The 16,349-nt window shown below is 41.9% G+C and overlaps 1 protein-coding gene across 1 annotated transcript in view; it reads left to right on the top strand.

Moving 5' to 3' along the window:
• Positions 1-16,349, top strand: part of colec12 (collectin sub-family member 12) — a 29,052-nt gene that overhangs the window by 7,589 nt on the left and 5,114 nt on the right. Inside the window, exon 3 of the mRNA XM_083991663.1 lies at positions 13,502-13,624. Within this exon, the coding sequence (XP_083847789.1) occupies positions 13,502-13,624 (123 nt within the window). The remainder of the gene's footprint in view (positions 1-13,501; positions 13,625-16,349) is intronic.

Raw genomic sequence — 16,349 nt, 5'->3', positions numbered from 1 at the left:
GATCCAGACGCAGACGGTGTAAACAAATGAAGCCTGGTGCAGCATCAGTGAAGGGAATGTCTTCACATCAGCTGAAATCGTAAAATGAAAATAAGATACAGGAACAACAGGGAGCAAGTGCTTCAGATGGAAAACACCAGGCTGACTGTGTTTTTAACCCTTTTGTTTTTCAGTATTTTATTTGATCCTTAGCTGTCAAATAATAGCAGAACTGTTTTAGCCCTGATCCCCACTGATTATAATCGTACAGGTAAAACTGTCAGGCATTTGTCTGACTTTGGGTATCACTCCCGTAAGTTTGTACCCTTTATGTACAAACATGTCGGGACATTTTCTCTCATTCCCTCTACACTCCATGGCACTAAGAGGTTTGTTCCCTGAGTGTCATAGGGAACTGTGCAATATGTAAGACTATGACTTTTATTAGGGGAATATGGAGCTGTCAGAGGGAACATGTAATGAAACATAGGCTAATTGTTATTATACTGTATTTTAATTGTAGTTTGATACATGCACATCTGGATGGGTTGCTGGGTGCTGTGACGCCGGTGTTTACTCAGACGCCTAAGAGAAAGGGGAGACAATAAAGGCTACACCTTTCCTATCCTGTCCTGTCCTAATGTGTTTCCATCAATTCCTTATATTGTTGAGAGTTGGGATGTCATTGGCCTTGAGAATCTGCTGCTCTCTTGTCTGTTAGTGGACCAGAAAACAGGTTCACGTTCAAAGGGGGAATAAAAACAAGTGTGATTGGTCGTTGTTAAGTTGGTGGTCTCAGGAATCATTTGTACAGTTGAATCTTTCTTGAGTTCTGTACTGACTGTTTGGGTCAAGTCAAGTCAAGTTGCCTCAGTTCTCGATCTTAAATCCTATTGCATCTCCGCTAGTGTCAGTTTTATACAACAGATTAGAGTTTGTATGTTGCAGACTTGCAATGCATGTTGGATTCCTTCAACCCAACAGGAGCCAGATAGGAAGTTACATGTGCTCGATGCAGCAAGGATGCACATAGTGAGAGAGTGGATGTGGTTATATATGATTGGACAGAATATGGAACATCACTATAAAGACACCTCTGGAGCCTGACTTAACTATTTCAAGGCTCAATTTGTAAAATGTGTTCCAGCTGCCTTGACTTCCATCTTATCTGGCAAGCAGGGGGATATTGGACGCCTCCAGTTAAGATGTTGCATCACAGTTACTATTGATTTAGCTCCTATTAACTCAATATGTCAGTGTAAACAGATTCCAGATATAAAGCCTGACAGCTTTAGAGTTGCAGAGGAGCTTCTGTCAGTAAGTGGTTTATATATAACCATAGATGTGTTGACCGAAATAGGCCTAACCAACTCATCAAACTCCTTCACACCGCTCCTTCTACGTGTCTCCGGGGGATAACGCAAGGCAGCGTTAACGACACGGCTGCAACCGACATGTCATCTGATAGGCCGTCTTCTCTCACATAATGGATGTTTGTCAAGCTCTCTCTTCGCAGCAGGTTTTGGCTCGGGCACAAAAAGAACACACGCAGGATTGGATGTGTGTGTCTGACTCCAATTTCTGTCAACAGTCTGAGACGGGCTGGGTGAAGAAGTTCTGCATATGGCTGTGCATCAGTGTTAACACATAATGGATGACTTTTTGCTCCAGAGAGCGCCAACATCAACCTCGCAGCTTCCTCTCCTTGAAAAACTGCAGAAAAACTAGTCTGAGAAATGTGTGTTTGTCTTTGTTCTGCTGTGAGTCACGGTGTTTCTCCTCTATCAAACCTGCAGACCTGGCTGTGGCGCGTTGGTCGCTCTGGCTTTGATTACATACACACCACTCAGTGTTTTTTTGTTTATGCTTTAGTTCTTGTATTTTTTGGAGATATTGAAAAATGTCTGCATGTTGTGCAAGGAAGGAAGCCATGTAGAGTTTTTTTTTTTTCCACTGACTCTGCGTTTCACTGAGCATTTCAAATTAGACATCTGCTGCAAAAGAAACAAACGATCTGTCTGGAGATTCTCTATGTTTTCAGGATTAACTTCAGCGTTTGGTGCTTTTACGCAGCAGGTCAGTGTTAGTTCACCTGACACAAGAGTTTGTCTCTCACGTCTTTAAATATATTGTCATGTAGACAGATGGTGTTGGACAGATATTGAGATTTCCACTCCTTAGATTTCTGACACTACTCCAATGCAGTGGAGGTGAATGGATGGAGTTTCACTTGTCTTTCCAGATAAATTGTGTGTGTGTGTGTGTGTGTGTGTGTGTGTGTGTGTGTGTGTGTGTGTGTGTGTGTGTGTGTGTGTGTGTGTGTGTGTGTGTGTGTGTGTGTGTGTGTGTGTGTGTGTGTGTGTGTGTGTGTGTGTGTGTGTGTGTGTGTGTGTGTGTGTGTGTGTGTGTGTATTCAACAGTATTTGCTCTGACTCACTAAGACTTTCTGGTGGTTATACTTGTGGCTGAATTACCATTTTCTTAAACTCCATTCTTCATTTTGACATTGTGGCAGTTCGATGTCATTATTAGTCAACACCAAATAGAGATGTGTTGATTTTCAAGCGGCTGCATCTGTTCACTGATACACAATGACCTGCTGTGGCCTTGTCTCCGATGTCTCCATTCTTAAAATTGTAACATGCGTAGTTGTTCCGACTGAGGAAATAGCTGTCATGGACGCAGGACAACAGACCCATCAGACTGACTGCAAAATCAGATGCGGAGGCAGATTCAGTGGCCTTGAACCAAGCTGGTCATTCAATACTTGAGAGCAGAGTTTCCTTTATAGCTATTTAACAGGGTAGCAATAAAAAAAATCTCTGGTTTGATTTGACTAGATGACGTCAGAAATAAGTGGGAAAAAATCATCTTTTTTTTGGTAACTTGAGCACTTTGAATATGACGTTTATGGATTATGTGTTTAATAAAAAATTACGCAACTCGCCTGAGAGTCAGGTGCCATCTTCTCTGTGGGTAGTCGAAATTGGTTGGACGGCCAGTCGGATCCACACTGTGTGGTTTTATTGGCTCGACTGGGCGATGAGGCTTGAAAATGCAGTGCAGTGGTGATCGAGAGCAGCAAGGACTCGGGCTGATGAACATGGGGCCGGGTGATGATTGTTGTTGATTCAGGATCCTAAGTGCTTTCACGGCGGGCCACCCAGCAGCCGTGACCACACAAAAACCCCACTGCACAGATGGTGTGTGGAGCTGGTTCCAGCGTTAGACTCGGCACCAGAGCAGCGGTTTTGGGCTCACATGAGTGTGCAATGAAATGTTCTTAACCCGCATGACAAAATGTGACTCGGTTTATTTGTGCTCGTGTTGTTGTGGTCGGGTCGAGAGCCGGAAGAACCAGGCTTGTTGATATTCAGATGTCCCAGATAGGTTCAGTGTGAGTGCCATTAGGAATAAAACGGCCACAACAACGTGGTTGCAGTTTTGGTAAGACTTGTTTGGTATTGGTCACACTTATGTAATCCACTTTTCACAAACAGGGCGTCACACATTTCTCCTCGTAACAAGAACATTAGCTGGACAAAAGTCAGTCCTTGAGAAGTGGTGAGCTCAGAGATGCAGCTCGGTGCTTCATGGAGGTCTCTGTCCAAAAATACAACATCCTGTAAGTTCTTCTTTTACCAGACCCTCTTGTACACTTTGCCTAATGCTGTGAATGATTTAAACCAGTCATAGACAGTTTTATATCTAATATGGGTTTCGTCATCGCGGTGGCCGCAGCCTGTGCCAATGTCATATCTGGCAGACTGCACGTTTAGACTACAGTCTTAGCTGTAGGTATTTTTTTGTATAACTGCTCTTTTGTGACTGTCAATATGTTGATTTAGTTTCTGTCCTTAGTTGATGATACATTGGTGTCACACTGGGACGACATCTATGGATGAATCCAGGTTGTAGATGGAAACTGTCACCTCACTTTAGATATAGTATATAGGTTTAGATATACCTGTATATTACTGTACTACATACAGAGGATTTCAAATCTGTCCTGTAATAGATCTTGTTACATTTCATTATATTCATGATGTTAATGACTAACTAGTAAGTTATTCATGCAGTGACCGCTCGCTCTCTGTCTAATAAAGTAAGTTCCTTAAGATAATGCGTATTAAGATTTGATGTGATACAAACAAAATTAAAATATACCACTTTCAGGGTAGTTTTTGATGCTGAATACTGTAATCTCCACTCCCACATGACTACCATCATCTGTTGCATGGGTCTTGTTTAACTCTGCCTCTGCTGCCTCTATATTTCTGCTTTGTAATGATTATTTCTGAATTTATTGCCTCCAGAACAAACCTCAGAGGTCAACTGGTGAGGTCAACCTTGACTGAGTGTGGGTTTTGTTTGCTGCATAGCTGGGCACCTACACACACCTACACACACCGTCAGAGCTGAAGAACATGCCAACGTACATTGTCAAGCCGAGATAATAGATGGTCGGGCTGCGTGATTGACATGGTCAGAGTGAGGATCAATGACCAACCCCCTCTTCTTCCTCTCTCTCTCTCTCTATCTCTCTCTGTGGGTCACATGGTCCTGTTTTACTTGAATGACCTCATTTCAAAATGCCAACAACACTGGAACATGAGCCGGAGGAACCAGGGGGTCTCATGTTCTCCACCCAGGCCAATAAACTTCAGTTTATGGTTTCCATGTTTTTCCAAATGTATGCATGTGAACGGTCGTAATTGAGAAATGTAGTTGTTATAATCTAGATGCACATGGACTGAAAAAGATTGCATTGGAAAGTGGCATATGTACTGTGAATTAGTACGAATAGTATATAGGACTAAGAACTGGTTGGATTTCAATGTGGATGTGTAATTTTTTCTAAAATCTTTGGTGCACCAGTTTGTTTTTTAGCCCCTGAGGAGAAGGAGCTGTATGATTTTACAACAATGTTGGACCAGTGTTTGCAGTCAATTGTGTGGCAATACATTTTCAAGCTGGAGTGGATATTTTAGACCATGTTTAGGGCAGCCATGGCATATTTAGGTTGAGTGGTCCCCTCTCATCGCAAGAAAACATTGAATTATCACGGCCGCTGCTTTGGGCCTATTTACTTATTACTGCACTAATCTTTACAGCAGGGGTGTGTGTTTGTTTTAAAGGACAAGTGTGCATGAGAGAAGTAATTGTAGAGCTGAAATACCTGATCATATATTTACAAGTGGTGAGTGTGTGTGCATAAGTGGACTGACATGCTCCTGATTTAAAAACACTCACTTTTAATGATGCATATATGCAGGTGCTATTTGAGTTGCATTTTACAGCTTTCTGTGGAAATGCTAATTCTCAGTACAGCGATAATAATTATAACAATAATGATAATACTATTAACTCTTGTCTGCCAACACCACTTCTGTTTGCCAGATCACAGTGGATCTACATCAAAGTAAATAGTTTGGATTTCTTCCCTGATCCCCAATACAGTGGCCCAGCTCTGTTTACGAGGCACACTTTGGTGCTTAAGAGTCTGTCCCCCCGGGATTACGATATATGACCCATTTGTCATACATGGTCTGTCTTCCTCTAACTAAGCACAGATGGGATGACAAAACCTGCTCTAATTAACTTAACATGTTCACTGCTTCATTGGAGCTGAATCTCCTTTTTTTAATAAGCCATCAAACTGTTTTCTCTACCAATCAGACTCCGTTTGTGCCTGCTCAGCTAACGAGAAATGCCCTGTAAAGTTTTCCCTCCGCGCTGCGCTCTGTTCCATGGAAGGATTACACTTTTCCCAGTTTTCCACTTTGGGTTCTTGCAGCGGATATACTACTTTTCATTGTTTACAAGTGTGCAGCGCAGCCTCCGTGGAACTTTGTCTGTACACATGCCAGAGTACATGATGGACCTGCAGTTACATAATATAAACTGCAGAGAAATATTTTTATGTTTATAAATGTCCTCAGCGGCATATGGCGAAAAGAAGGATTGCAATCCCATAACTTTAAATAGTCAGGGTATGAAAACTATTTCAGATCCTAACATCTCAAATTTATACTTAAATGAAAATGCATATCGAAGATGATGCAACAGATGCTATTTGATGATCAGATGTCTCTCTTTCCTCCAAATCAATCACATGATGCCTCAGTCATGGCTGTGTGTGTGTCAGGGAGTATTTGTTCCACTGCACTCTCAAAAAGCACAATGTCAAGTATCAAAATATGAAATACCAGTAAGTTTTCAGCAAACATGCTCAGGACAAGACCTGAGGAATGTTCATGTGCTCAGAAGATGTTTTCCAAAGATGTGTGTCTGTCCACATTGTATATACCATATTGTGTATATTGGCCAAGGCCTTCAAAGGCTTTGTCAGCTTTAGGCAATGCATGTGTGTGCATTTGTGTGTATGCGTGCATATGTGTAACAAGGTCATCTCATCCTGTTCAGACATGCAGCCATCCACATGTTTTTTTACCTTCATTTACAGAGCTGGCTGTAAACCACCGATCCCCTTACTTATCATGAGAAGGAAGTGAGCACCGCTGAGAGAGTTTCTTATAAAAACACCCAAAATAACTCTTTGCCAACTTTGCCCCTTTCTTTCTTATGATGCTTGGCGTAAAGGGATGATGTATCAAATGTTTGCATGCGTCCTTTGATTTGGCTCTGCTCTAACAAGGTCCAGATGTTCAGGAGGACCAGGGCCCAATTTAAAGTGTCATAAACTTGTAAGCAGAGAGTAAAAAAAAAAGAAAACATAGGCATGCTAAGCTAGCTCAGCAATTCATGCAAACTAATGTCTCACTAATTTGTCTCAGAGGTAACTTCCCCTGTTGGAGAGTGTTTACTTGTTAACATTCCAGTTGGCGACTGTTAATGCTGGGGTAGCTGTAAGGGCCAGAGGGGGACACAGCGACCCCAGTACACCCTCTTAGCCCAGTTAAAGGTTCAACCCTGTCTCAAGAATGAAGTCAGTATAGCACCACTTGTGTAAACACCAATACATCAGTCTTATCTGTCCACATCACAATGGAATGGAGGAGACAACAACATTTATCTGTTAAGTCACTTTATTTACCTAAATTCAAGTGTAAAATGGACTGTTAACAAAAAGTGACCAAACTAAACTCTGGCCATTTGTGTGGGTTAAAGGGACAACGAGGAGTTTTGGAAAGCGTGAAAACGTGTTTTCATACTACATTTACCATGAGCCTCCGCGCGCAGGGTGAAATTCTTGGACCGGTGCAAGACGGACGTCTTGCCAAGAATGTTTTCATTCATCAAGAATAAAAGTCAGAGGTTCGAAGACAATCAGATACCGTCGTAGTTCCGACCATAAACGGTGATTCGGCAGCGTTATTATCATGACCCACCGGGCAGCGTCCGCGAAACCGAAAGTAAGGAAATGCTGGTCAGCTCACCCAGCATTTCCACCATTAATTAAAATAACAAAATAACGATAGAGACAAAACGATATATTTATCGAAAATGGAGCCATTAACAAGTGTGGGTAGCGTAGATTCATCCACATTAATGTGAGACTTTTTTATAACCAGAAACTCATTGTCCCTTTAAGTTGATCCCCCATTGTTGGATGGATTACAGCAAAATTTTGCATAAACATTTAAGGCATGTTGGCATTATTGTGAATGATGATATTAGCATGCTGGTATTAGCATTTAGCTCAAGGTGCAGAGGTGGTTTCTCTACTTTTCTCTTGATTTAGGCTCTTTTCATGGAAAATGCAGAACACTGTCGCCTCTTTAGGCGTCAGATCATCGGTCAAATTTACAAATCCATGAAGGAAAAAAACACTCTTTGGTTGAGCAGCTCACAACCTGAGTTCCAGGGAAGGAAATAACCTGTGATGAGGCATCACAAGTAGACATTGCATCATGTTAAGGGTACACATGCCAAAATGCTTGTGAAGTATTACTGTATAAGATGCTGAAACTCCACGGAAACAAATGTGAAGTGGTTCTAGTTTGAACCGTTATGAATGTGATGATGCAAATTAAGAAAAAAAAAATGTTTAAACCTTTTTTTTCTACAGAGGTGTCCATCCTCAGTTGTTGAATTTTTCTTTTGTGCACATTTTTGTGTCTGCTTGTGTGCAATTTGTTTTTTTAAGCCAGATTGTTTCAGTTTCAGCACAAGGCTGGTTGTGGGAATTATAAACTCTAACTTGAACCACAAGTAGATGTAATTGTAGTTTGGACAGTTTGTGCGTTTGTAGACGGATACCACACAGTAATATAACCACAGAATACGTGTGTTCACCCTGGAAATGCGAGACAGAAATGCAGCATTTGGCAGAAGTGTAATCTGTCAGGCTGCATCCAGGTGGAGAGGCCCCGGCCTGTCAGTGTGGCTGCTGCCTCTCGACCGTAGCTACTCTGCCTCCGTATAACGCAAAATGGAAACCTGTGAAGTGAAAGGATTCCTGTGGTAGCCACCCAGTTACTGTATATAACATAGTATTAACACTCTGCACAAAGGGTCTTCACACAAAAAGGCTCTGGTCTGTACTACAGGCTTTCTTTGTGTTGCCATGGAAATTTCCACTGCCAGCCAGGAGTGAGACGGGGCATGCAGGCACGTCTAATGGCAGGTACATGGAATAAGGGAGTAAGTGTTGAGATTTTTTTTTTCTTTTTGACTGAGTCAGAGTCCAAATGAAATACAGCTGTTCTGCAGACACCACACTGGACTCCCCCCATCTTTCTCTCTTCTCTCTCTTTCCTCTTTCTCTTTCCTTTCTACCTCTAGTGAACCAATTAACAACAATAAAGCTAAGCCACAACTAACTACAACTATTTATTAGTGAAAGTAGTACCAATATAGGTAACTTAGGAGCTTCTGTTGTGATGGATCTGGCTGGATAGAGAGATGCACGAATAAATGCTAACCTCAGCATGCTAACATCCTCAAATTGGCAATGCTTAACAGGGATCATGTTTACTGACCATCTCATAGAAGCATTTGCAATTTGTCATAAAACACAAATCACATTTAAGGCTGGAGGCAAAGTCATTAGTTTAATGTATCTTTGGTCATAAGCAAAGTAGCCTATTGGGAAAATTAAACTATAACACAACTGAAGGAGCAAGAGGAAATATTGAGGGGTCAATAAAGTTACCACAATTCATCCTGAAGGAGACATGAATGTCTGAGCTAAATGTCACGCCAGCTCATCCAGTACTTGTTGAGACATTTCAGTCAAAACCTCAAATGTCAATGTAATCTATCCAGTAACTGGCGCAGTGTGTGAGAGCATGGTGTAGACTTGACAATGTAATCCCTGGCCTAGAAAAAAAACACTTTTGAGATGAATGCTCATGGATTTTTGGAAAATACATAGGCTATTTATTTTAGTTTGGTCCATAATCTCAGACAATGAATGAGTATATAAAAAACATAAACATGCCAAAACTGGAGGCACACGGTCGTCACTTGACAGTAATAATATGTAAGACACAGTATCCCCCCCACCATACCTCTGCTCTTTCTAGGCTTTTCTGGCATTTATGGACCTCTTGGGGATCATATGGCAGGACTCCAGCCTGTAGATTGGGACGTCCTGGCTGCGGTCCAGCTTCTCGACGCTCAGCAGCCACAGTGCTCCCATGTTTCTGCACTGGGCCGTTTGGTTTAGCAATGTGTTTGGTTTCAGCTCATGACATGAATGTGTCAGCATGTTTATGTACTGCGGTAGTCTATGTGTAGACAGCAAGAGGTCACAACGGTCCTGTGGGTAAGAAACATGACACACTTACTGACTAATGAGGTACATAGTGTTTGTGTGTATGGGTCATGATTACATTACCACTTCGAAAAGACTGTCCACATCTGATTGTTTTTGCTGTAGTGTCCTTGGATTATCATCATCAGTACATAGGATAATAGGCAGTATGAGTTCATTCACATCATATTGTATTTTCACCTCTAATTACCTTCACATACGTACCTTAAAGGGATAGTTCAACATTTTGGCAAATTGGCCCATTGTCTTACTCCCTATAGTCTTAGGAATAGGAGTTGTTTTCTAGGCAAATGCAGAGACTGCTTGCCAAAAAACTGCCCCCGACGGGAACTGGCATCAGCGGTTTTGCATGAATTTCCCTCTAAAACAACTCTGTCTCGTAACATTCTGTTATTATCTAATAGCGTGGTGAATGTGCACGTCACAACTTGTCCACCAGAGCGTTTTGGAGTTGTTGGATTGTGTATTTGATGAGTTTGATTGGGAAACCAAAAAAATACCATTAGCCTACAAAGCGTAGCTCTGAGCAGCTCGCCGCTCTGCTCTGCCGTTCTTAAAATAGCTTGCACCGACAAATTAAAGGTAACAAACCTACTCCTAAAACTATAGGGATTATGACAATGGGCCAATTTGCCAAAATGTTGAACTATCCCTTTAACACCCCCTGTGGATGTGAATTTGACAAAACAATGTATCAAAGCATCTTGGCCCACATGAATAAGAAGGCCCATGGCTTCAGAAACCCGGTAGTTGTATTTTCTTTCTGGATCCTATATGTAACAGAATACCGTGGAAGTGTTTTCTCTTTGTCTTCGCCGTGTACCACATCGCTGACAGAACAGTTGTTTAAGTACAATCCCTTGGACGGGAAAAGAAAACTCCGGTGACAAGAACTGGGAAAATGTTGCGACCCTGGACATCGTTTACTGGCAGCTCTGCTCAGAACGAATTTCCATGTTCATTCAGTGGAAGTGTCATTTATTAGGGAACATGACAGTCTGGGTCTCTGACATGTCCTGGCCAGGATATGCAACACAGTATGCACGTAACCGTCTTAAACTTTGAAGTTAGTGCAGAGACCACATGTGCATTTAGATTACAGTCCTGACAGTTAAAGCACTTTCATCTTTGGTTATGATTTTACCCTTTTTTTTCCCATATTGAGCAAATAGTTTGAACAACCACGTTCCAGGTCAGAGTCCCAAGTGTGACTGTGCAGTTTCCATAGCTGCCCCCTCACTGTGGAACATTTTGTACAAGTACAGTTTGTCAGGTCTTCTCCATCTATTGCAACTTGAAATCCTGCCTTCAAACTCATTTTATTTAGCCTTTCAGTTTTTATAAGTTGTCACACATGATTGCTTTTACTTTGTCTACTACACCTTAAACTGGACTGTAAACAGACTTGCCTTGACTATTCCTACCTTTATCACCAAGTGAATGTTGTGTTAGTGTAATTAACTATGTTAGTTGCCTACTTAAATAAAGGTGCAGCCCCTTTAGAGCTCAGTAACCAGTAACAATATAGCAAGTATGTAACAACAAGCTGACACAGCAGTGTACCGTAGATGTAATCAATAACCAGGCCAGCTTTAAAATGAGTTGTTATAAAAACAGTCTAGAAAAGCAGATTAATGACTGAGGACAAATGTTTCAGTGATGCTGATGAAAGAAAAAGATAGAGTAATTGCTACCACACATATACCACATATACTGTGTGTGTGTGTGTGTGTGTGTGTGTGTGTGTGTGTGTGTGTGTGTGTGTGTGTGTGTGTGTGTGTGTGTGTGTGTGTGTGTGTGTGTGTGTGTGTGTGTGTGTGTGTGTGTGTGTGTGTGTGTGTGTGTGTGTGTGTGTTTGTGTGTGTGTGTGTACTCCTTTAATATGTATGCACTGTTTATGTCTATAAGGTTTTTTTGTTCTCTCAACATCTGTCTCTGTCCTTTGGGAAATGCTTCTGTTAAACTGAGTGCAAGTAATTTTCTAAAAAAATCAATCAATGGCTCTGTGCCTCATCCACTCTGACTCTTCCATTCTGTTTCTTATAAGTTATTCTCATTATGTCTGAGATTTCATTTAGATCAGATGGACATAAGTGTTTTATCCAGTCTCTAGTGAATTGCTCCAGGGGCTACGGTTTCAGTGTACAGTATAGATGCTGATCCTGTATTAGCCATGGTGGTGATGTGTGATTATAGTAAACAAAGGTATTGCACTCGAGAGGAATTTGTTCAGGGGCAGTGGGTTTCTGCAAAGTTTAATTATTACAACATCTAGAATGATGAAAAGTTTTATTAAAGGACTCGGACTGTGAGAAAGTATTTGAAATTCTAATGAACACAGAAAAATACCACCGCTGCCCCGCTCTTGACCCAGAACCTGCAGACGGTCAGCTGCTTGTTTACATGGTGTGATGTTGTCCTTTAAGCAGCATGAGGTCAGGGCCAGTGAGGGGGGGGGGTGGGGGGTGGTCTCTGATGGAGCTCTCCACACAGGCTCCCAACATGAGGCCCTCAGTACACATAAGGACAACAGTGGCCTGCATATCCATGTCTGCGTCCGCGGCTGGGCCTCCTTTGAGGTGGTCAGATGTGATGTTTGTACAGATGTGTGGGTCCAAAGCCGAGAGGCCAAACCTCCAGTACCCCTCTGGTGGTCCGGGCCCACCCCCGACCGAGAGGGATGGAGCCACCGCATCACGGGTGACATACGTTAAAGGGACAGAGCCAGGCCTCCGATAGCCGCTGGAGGAGGAGGAAGTCATATGAAGATGTCAGACCAGTGGGGGGGGATTTTTATGGCTTGCTCCAGTGGAAACACTAGACCTACCCATAATGCCATGGGGCATGTTTTGACCGGATCATGGCGATTATAGAGATTGTAGAGAACGACATTATTTACAACTTATTAAACGTCTGTCAAAAGAGAAACTCAGCTCAGTGGCTCAGAATAATCTTAACGTAATATTGCACAAAACTCTAGTGTTTCCCGCCCCTTTGGGCTTATTTTTAGTAACGTCTGCAAACTTTGAGATCCCAGCAAGTCCTTTTCAAAACCAAGTAAAAATAAAACCAAAGTTGTAATAAACCATGGTATATATTGTTTTACTTAAGCTCAGGCTGAAACCAGTTATCTAATAACCCCCCCTGTCTGGTACAGTGTTACAGGTCGTCTTATATAATCTGACTTAAAGTTTGTTCCGTCTAGAAAGACCTTTTATTGCCTGTTGTGAACGTACACCAGCTGCCCCCTCGCTCTGCTTGCCCGAGGCCGTTTGGTCAGTTGTAATGAAGTCAAGTAAACATCCTGCCTGTGATATAATGTTTAGTATTGTATCACATGGTTTTGGACTGGACCAGTGAACATCTGTGATGTGAAAGACCAAAATATTCCACAGCAGCGTAGTTTTAGGTCGGATGGCAATGAGGAATGACACAGAAGGGGAATGGCAGTGTTTTGTTTTGGCTCTTCTGTCGTATGGATAACACATGTGCAGTGTTTCATAGTGAGTCTTCTTGCCTATTCATGAGAACAAGTGTTTTCAATATATACTTGGCTGGAGAAAGGCACAGTGTGTCCTACTTTAGTCACGGCGTACTAAACTTAGTTATGAAATGAAAAAACGTCCCGTAGGATTTCGGTTTTGAATGAAAACCTTTGGATCATTTTTATGAACTCCCTGTTGTGCTTCTCGAGTGTCTGAGTTACTACTGCATCGACAACATTGTGCTGCGCATTATGTGTACAATAATGTGTGACGCAGAGTCTGTTGTGTGTTACAGGAATCCAGGAGGGTACAGAGTGCACAAAGTGTAAAAATGACTGGGCACTGAGGGCGGCTATTGCACTCCTGTATGTGCTGTGTGCCCTGCTCACCATAGCGGTGGCTGTCCTCGGATACAAAGGTAAGTCAGAGCTGAAGTGAAAAAATACTGTACAGAATAAGACATTTATACTCTTCTAGACTGGATTGTTGTGTAATTTCTATCATCTAGTTGTTGACAAATCTCATGAAAAGCCCCAAACCCACGAGTATGTCAGTCCCTCAGTGCGTCCTGACCTCCCCAGCCTCTCAGCTTCAAACCCATTCTTTCATACCAAGGACATAAATCTTTGAAAAACACAGTAATCTAGTTAATGATATACAATAAAGTGATTTCCTGAAACAGTTGGGTGCTAAAGTATTTAGCAAAGTTCCCTCTGAAATGAAGAACAACAATGTTAGCTGTGGAATATTTCAAGCCCAGCTCAGCTTAATACACATTTGATGCCCTTTTGAGCATCTCCGGCAGCAGGACATTGTTGCTGAGTCAAAATAGACTACAGTGTCTGTGTTTATGGTAATGAAGGAAGGCGTCACCCACTCACTTGTGTGTTTTTAATATCTTTTGGATAACAATGCAGCTCTACAGCACAGAGCAATAAGCTGTGTCAGGCTTTGGCTCCGTGGTGATGCTGTTCTCTCACTGGTTTAATTGCTTTGTAGAAAAAATAAATTCACCACATGAAACTTTTAACAGCTTCTTAGTATCCACAGGTTCCTCAAAGGCCACACAGTTAAATGTTTAATTTGTATATTAGTCTTCTATTGTCCCTAAGAAAAAGGTTTTAAGTGGGAGGCAGGGACCAACTTATACAGTAAAGTGGTCATCTGATGACATAGCCACTGTCTCCTCCAACTCAAGTTTTGATGCTCTGATATTCAGCACAGATACATAGTAAAATATGAACAGGATTTCCTCTTTTCCTCTGTCCTCTGCATCCCATGTTCAGTCTCTCTCCCTCGAAAGGTCTGCTGAAAGTCAGATGGTCAAATCAGTGGCAACAAGATGGAATAATGTATTCAGCTAAAGATTTACCACTTTAATTGATATATCACTGAGTTTAGTCATCCGTTGAGGAAATGCAGCATTTACAGCACATTGTTGCTGTTTTTGCCTGATTGAACCAAGTATGTGATATTGAATAGAAACAAAAAGGATTTCAAGTTATTTCAGGAGTCATCACTGTGGAATGCACTTTGGTTATTGTCCTGTCTTACACATTTCGGCCCAAATCAATCACAGAAAAGCTGTTCAATTATCTTTTGGCAGAAATATGTAAATCCAGCTTGCTGCACACTCTGACTTGGCAAACCTTGTACCTCCATCAACAAACAAAAAGCACATTCACCCAGTAGAGAATGACTTTATTCAAGATATTTACAAGTTTGGGTGCAAATTTAAATGTTGCCTTGCAAGTTCTGTCAGTATATTTTGAGGTTTTCAGCTTTGGGTCTGTGTTAATGTGAAGACCATGTGATTTTGATGGTTTGGCTGTAATGTCTACCAGATGACCACGCAGCAACTACTCAGCCTTAACAACCCAGAAGAGATTTTATGGCTTGGTAGCAATTTGTTGTCTCATGAACCACAGGTTAACTCACAAATAGCTGCAAGTGTCCAGAAGAGTTTGTGTTTGCAGGACGCCAGTGCAGGCAGTGTGTTTCTGTTTCTGCCCTTTATGCACTGCATTTACTGTGGTTCAGCACACAAAAATACAGTTTACTACACTAATTCAGAGTGTAGTTTCTTTATCTTGACCTCTCAAATCACCCTCTTTGGTGTGAAGCTCAAACTGTTGTTTGTGTTTCTTGTTGTGTCGCGAACTGTCTGCGCCCGGGGCATGGATCAGCATTAATCTACTGGATCTGACGTTGGGTAACTGCCTAAATATGTCTCATAACTAGGGTCACAATAGGCAGCTCAATAAGCCTTACTCAAATTAGCAGCCTTATGTAACTTATAATGCTTTTCCAATGCAGGGCTGTGGGGGGATGGAAAGATTAGCAGGGGGAATTAGAAGCTCTGTCAGAAATCAGGGAAGACGGATACTTGGCAGGTAATTAGGGAATATATCACACATTATCCTACCTGTCATCAATGATAGCTGGACGAAACAAATGAGGACGTTGTAGACCCAAGCTGCATACTCCAGCTCCCAGGAGTTGACCTATGGTTCTTTGAAACTGGCCCCATGTGTTTTTGTTTGTCCCAAGTGCATGTTATTGTTCCATGTTTTTGTCACTTCTGGAATGATAACAGTGAAAAACTGGGATGTTTTCCAGTGCAGTTTTTTTTTTTTTTCGACGCCCACATACCGACAGGAAAACAAACCATGGAGGAGAAGAGATAGACTCCTGCTGCAGATGTGAGGGAAGAAAGAGAAAGTGGAACCAGTGTGCTGGTTTTGGTATTCATCATGCGTTTAACATTGTTTATACCCGTGAAGTGGAACTAGTGAATGTACTCGGACAACTGAGATGTGTATCGATCAACAGATGCGCAGTTGCCCAGTTACAAAAAAAAAAAAATCATAGGAAAATGCCACACTCTGTTCAGCATCCTGTGCTCGGAATTGGTATTGTTCACCTGAGGGGGACGAATGCAACAGCACCCTCTGCTGTTCAAAACCAGCTTGACTGAATTCAAGCTCCAATCTTTGTACAAGTGGTGAAAGCAGTTTTCAGATCTTTACAGAGTTGAAGCTGTTTAAATACTCTCAGCATTGTTTATCAGAAGTACTCAGCCCATCTGGCTTTTATGCACTTGAATGCGCTTCCTGTGTTAGTGTCTGTGATGGTTGTACAAT

This window comes from Trachurus trachurus, assembly GCF_905171665.1.
Source record: "Trachurus trachurus genome assembly, chromosome: 17".
NCBI lineage: Eukaryota > Metazoa > Chordata > Actinopteri > Carangiformes > Carangidae > Trachurus > Trachurus trachurus.
Note: the sequence above shows the minus strand (reverse complement) of the source record. Positions and strands in the feature narration are given on the sequence as shown.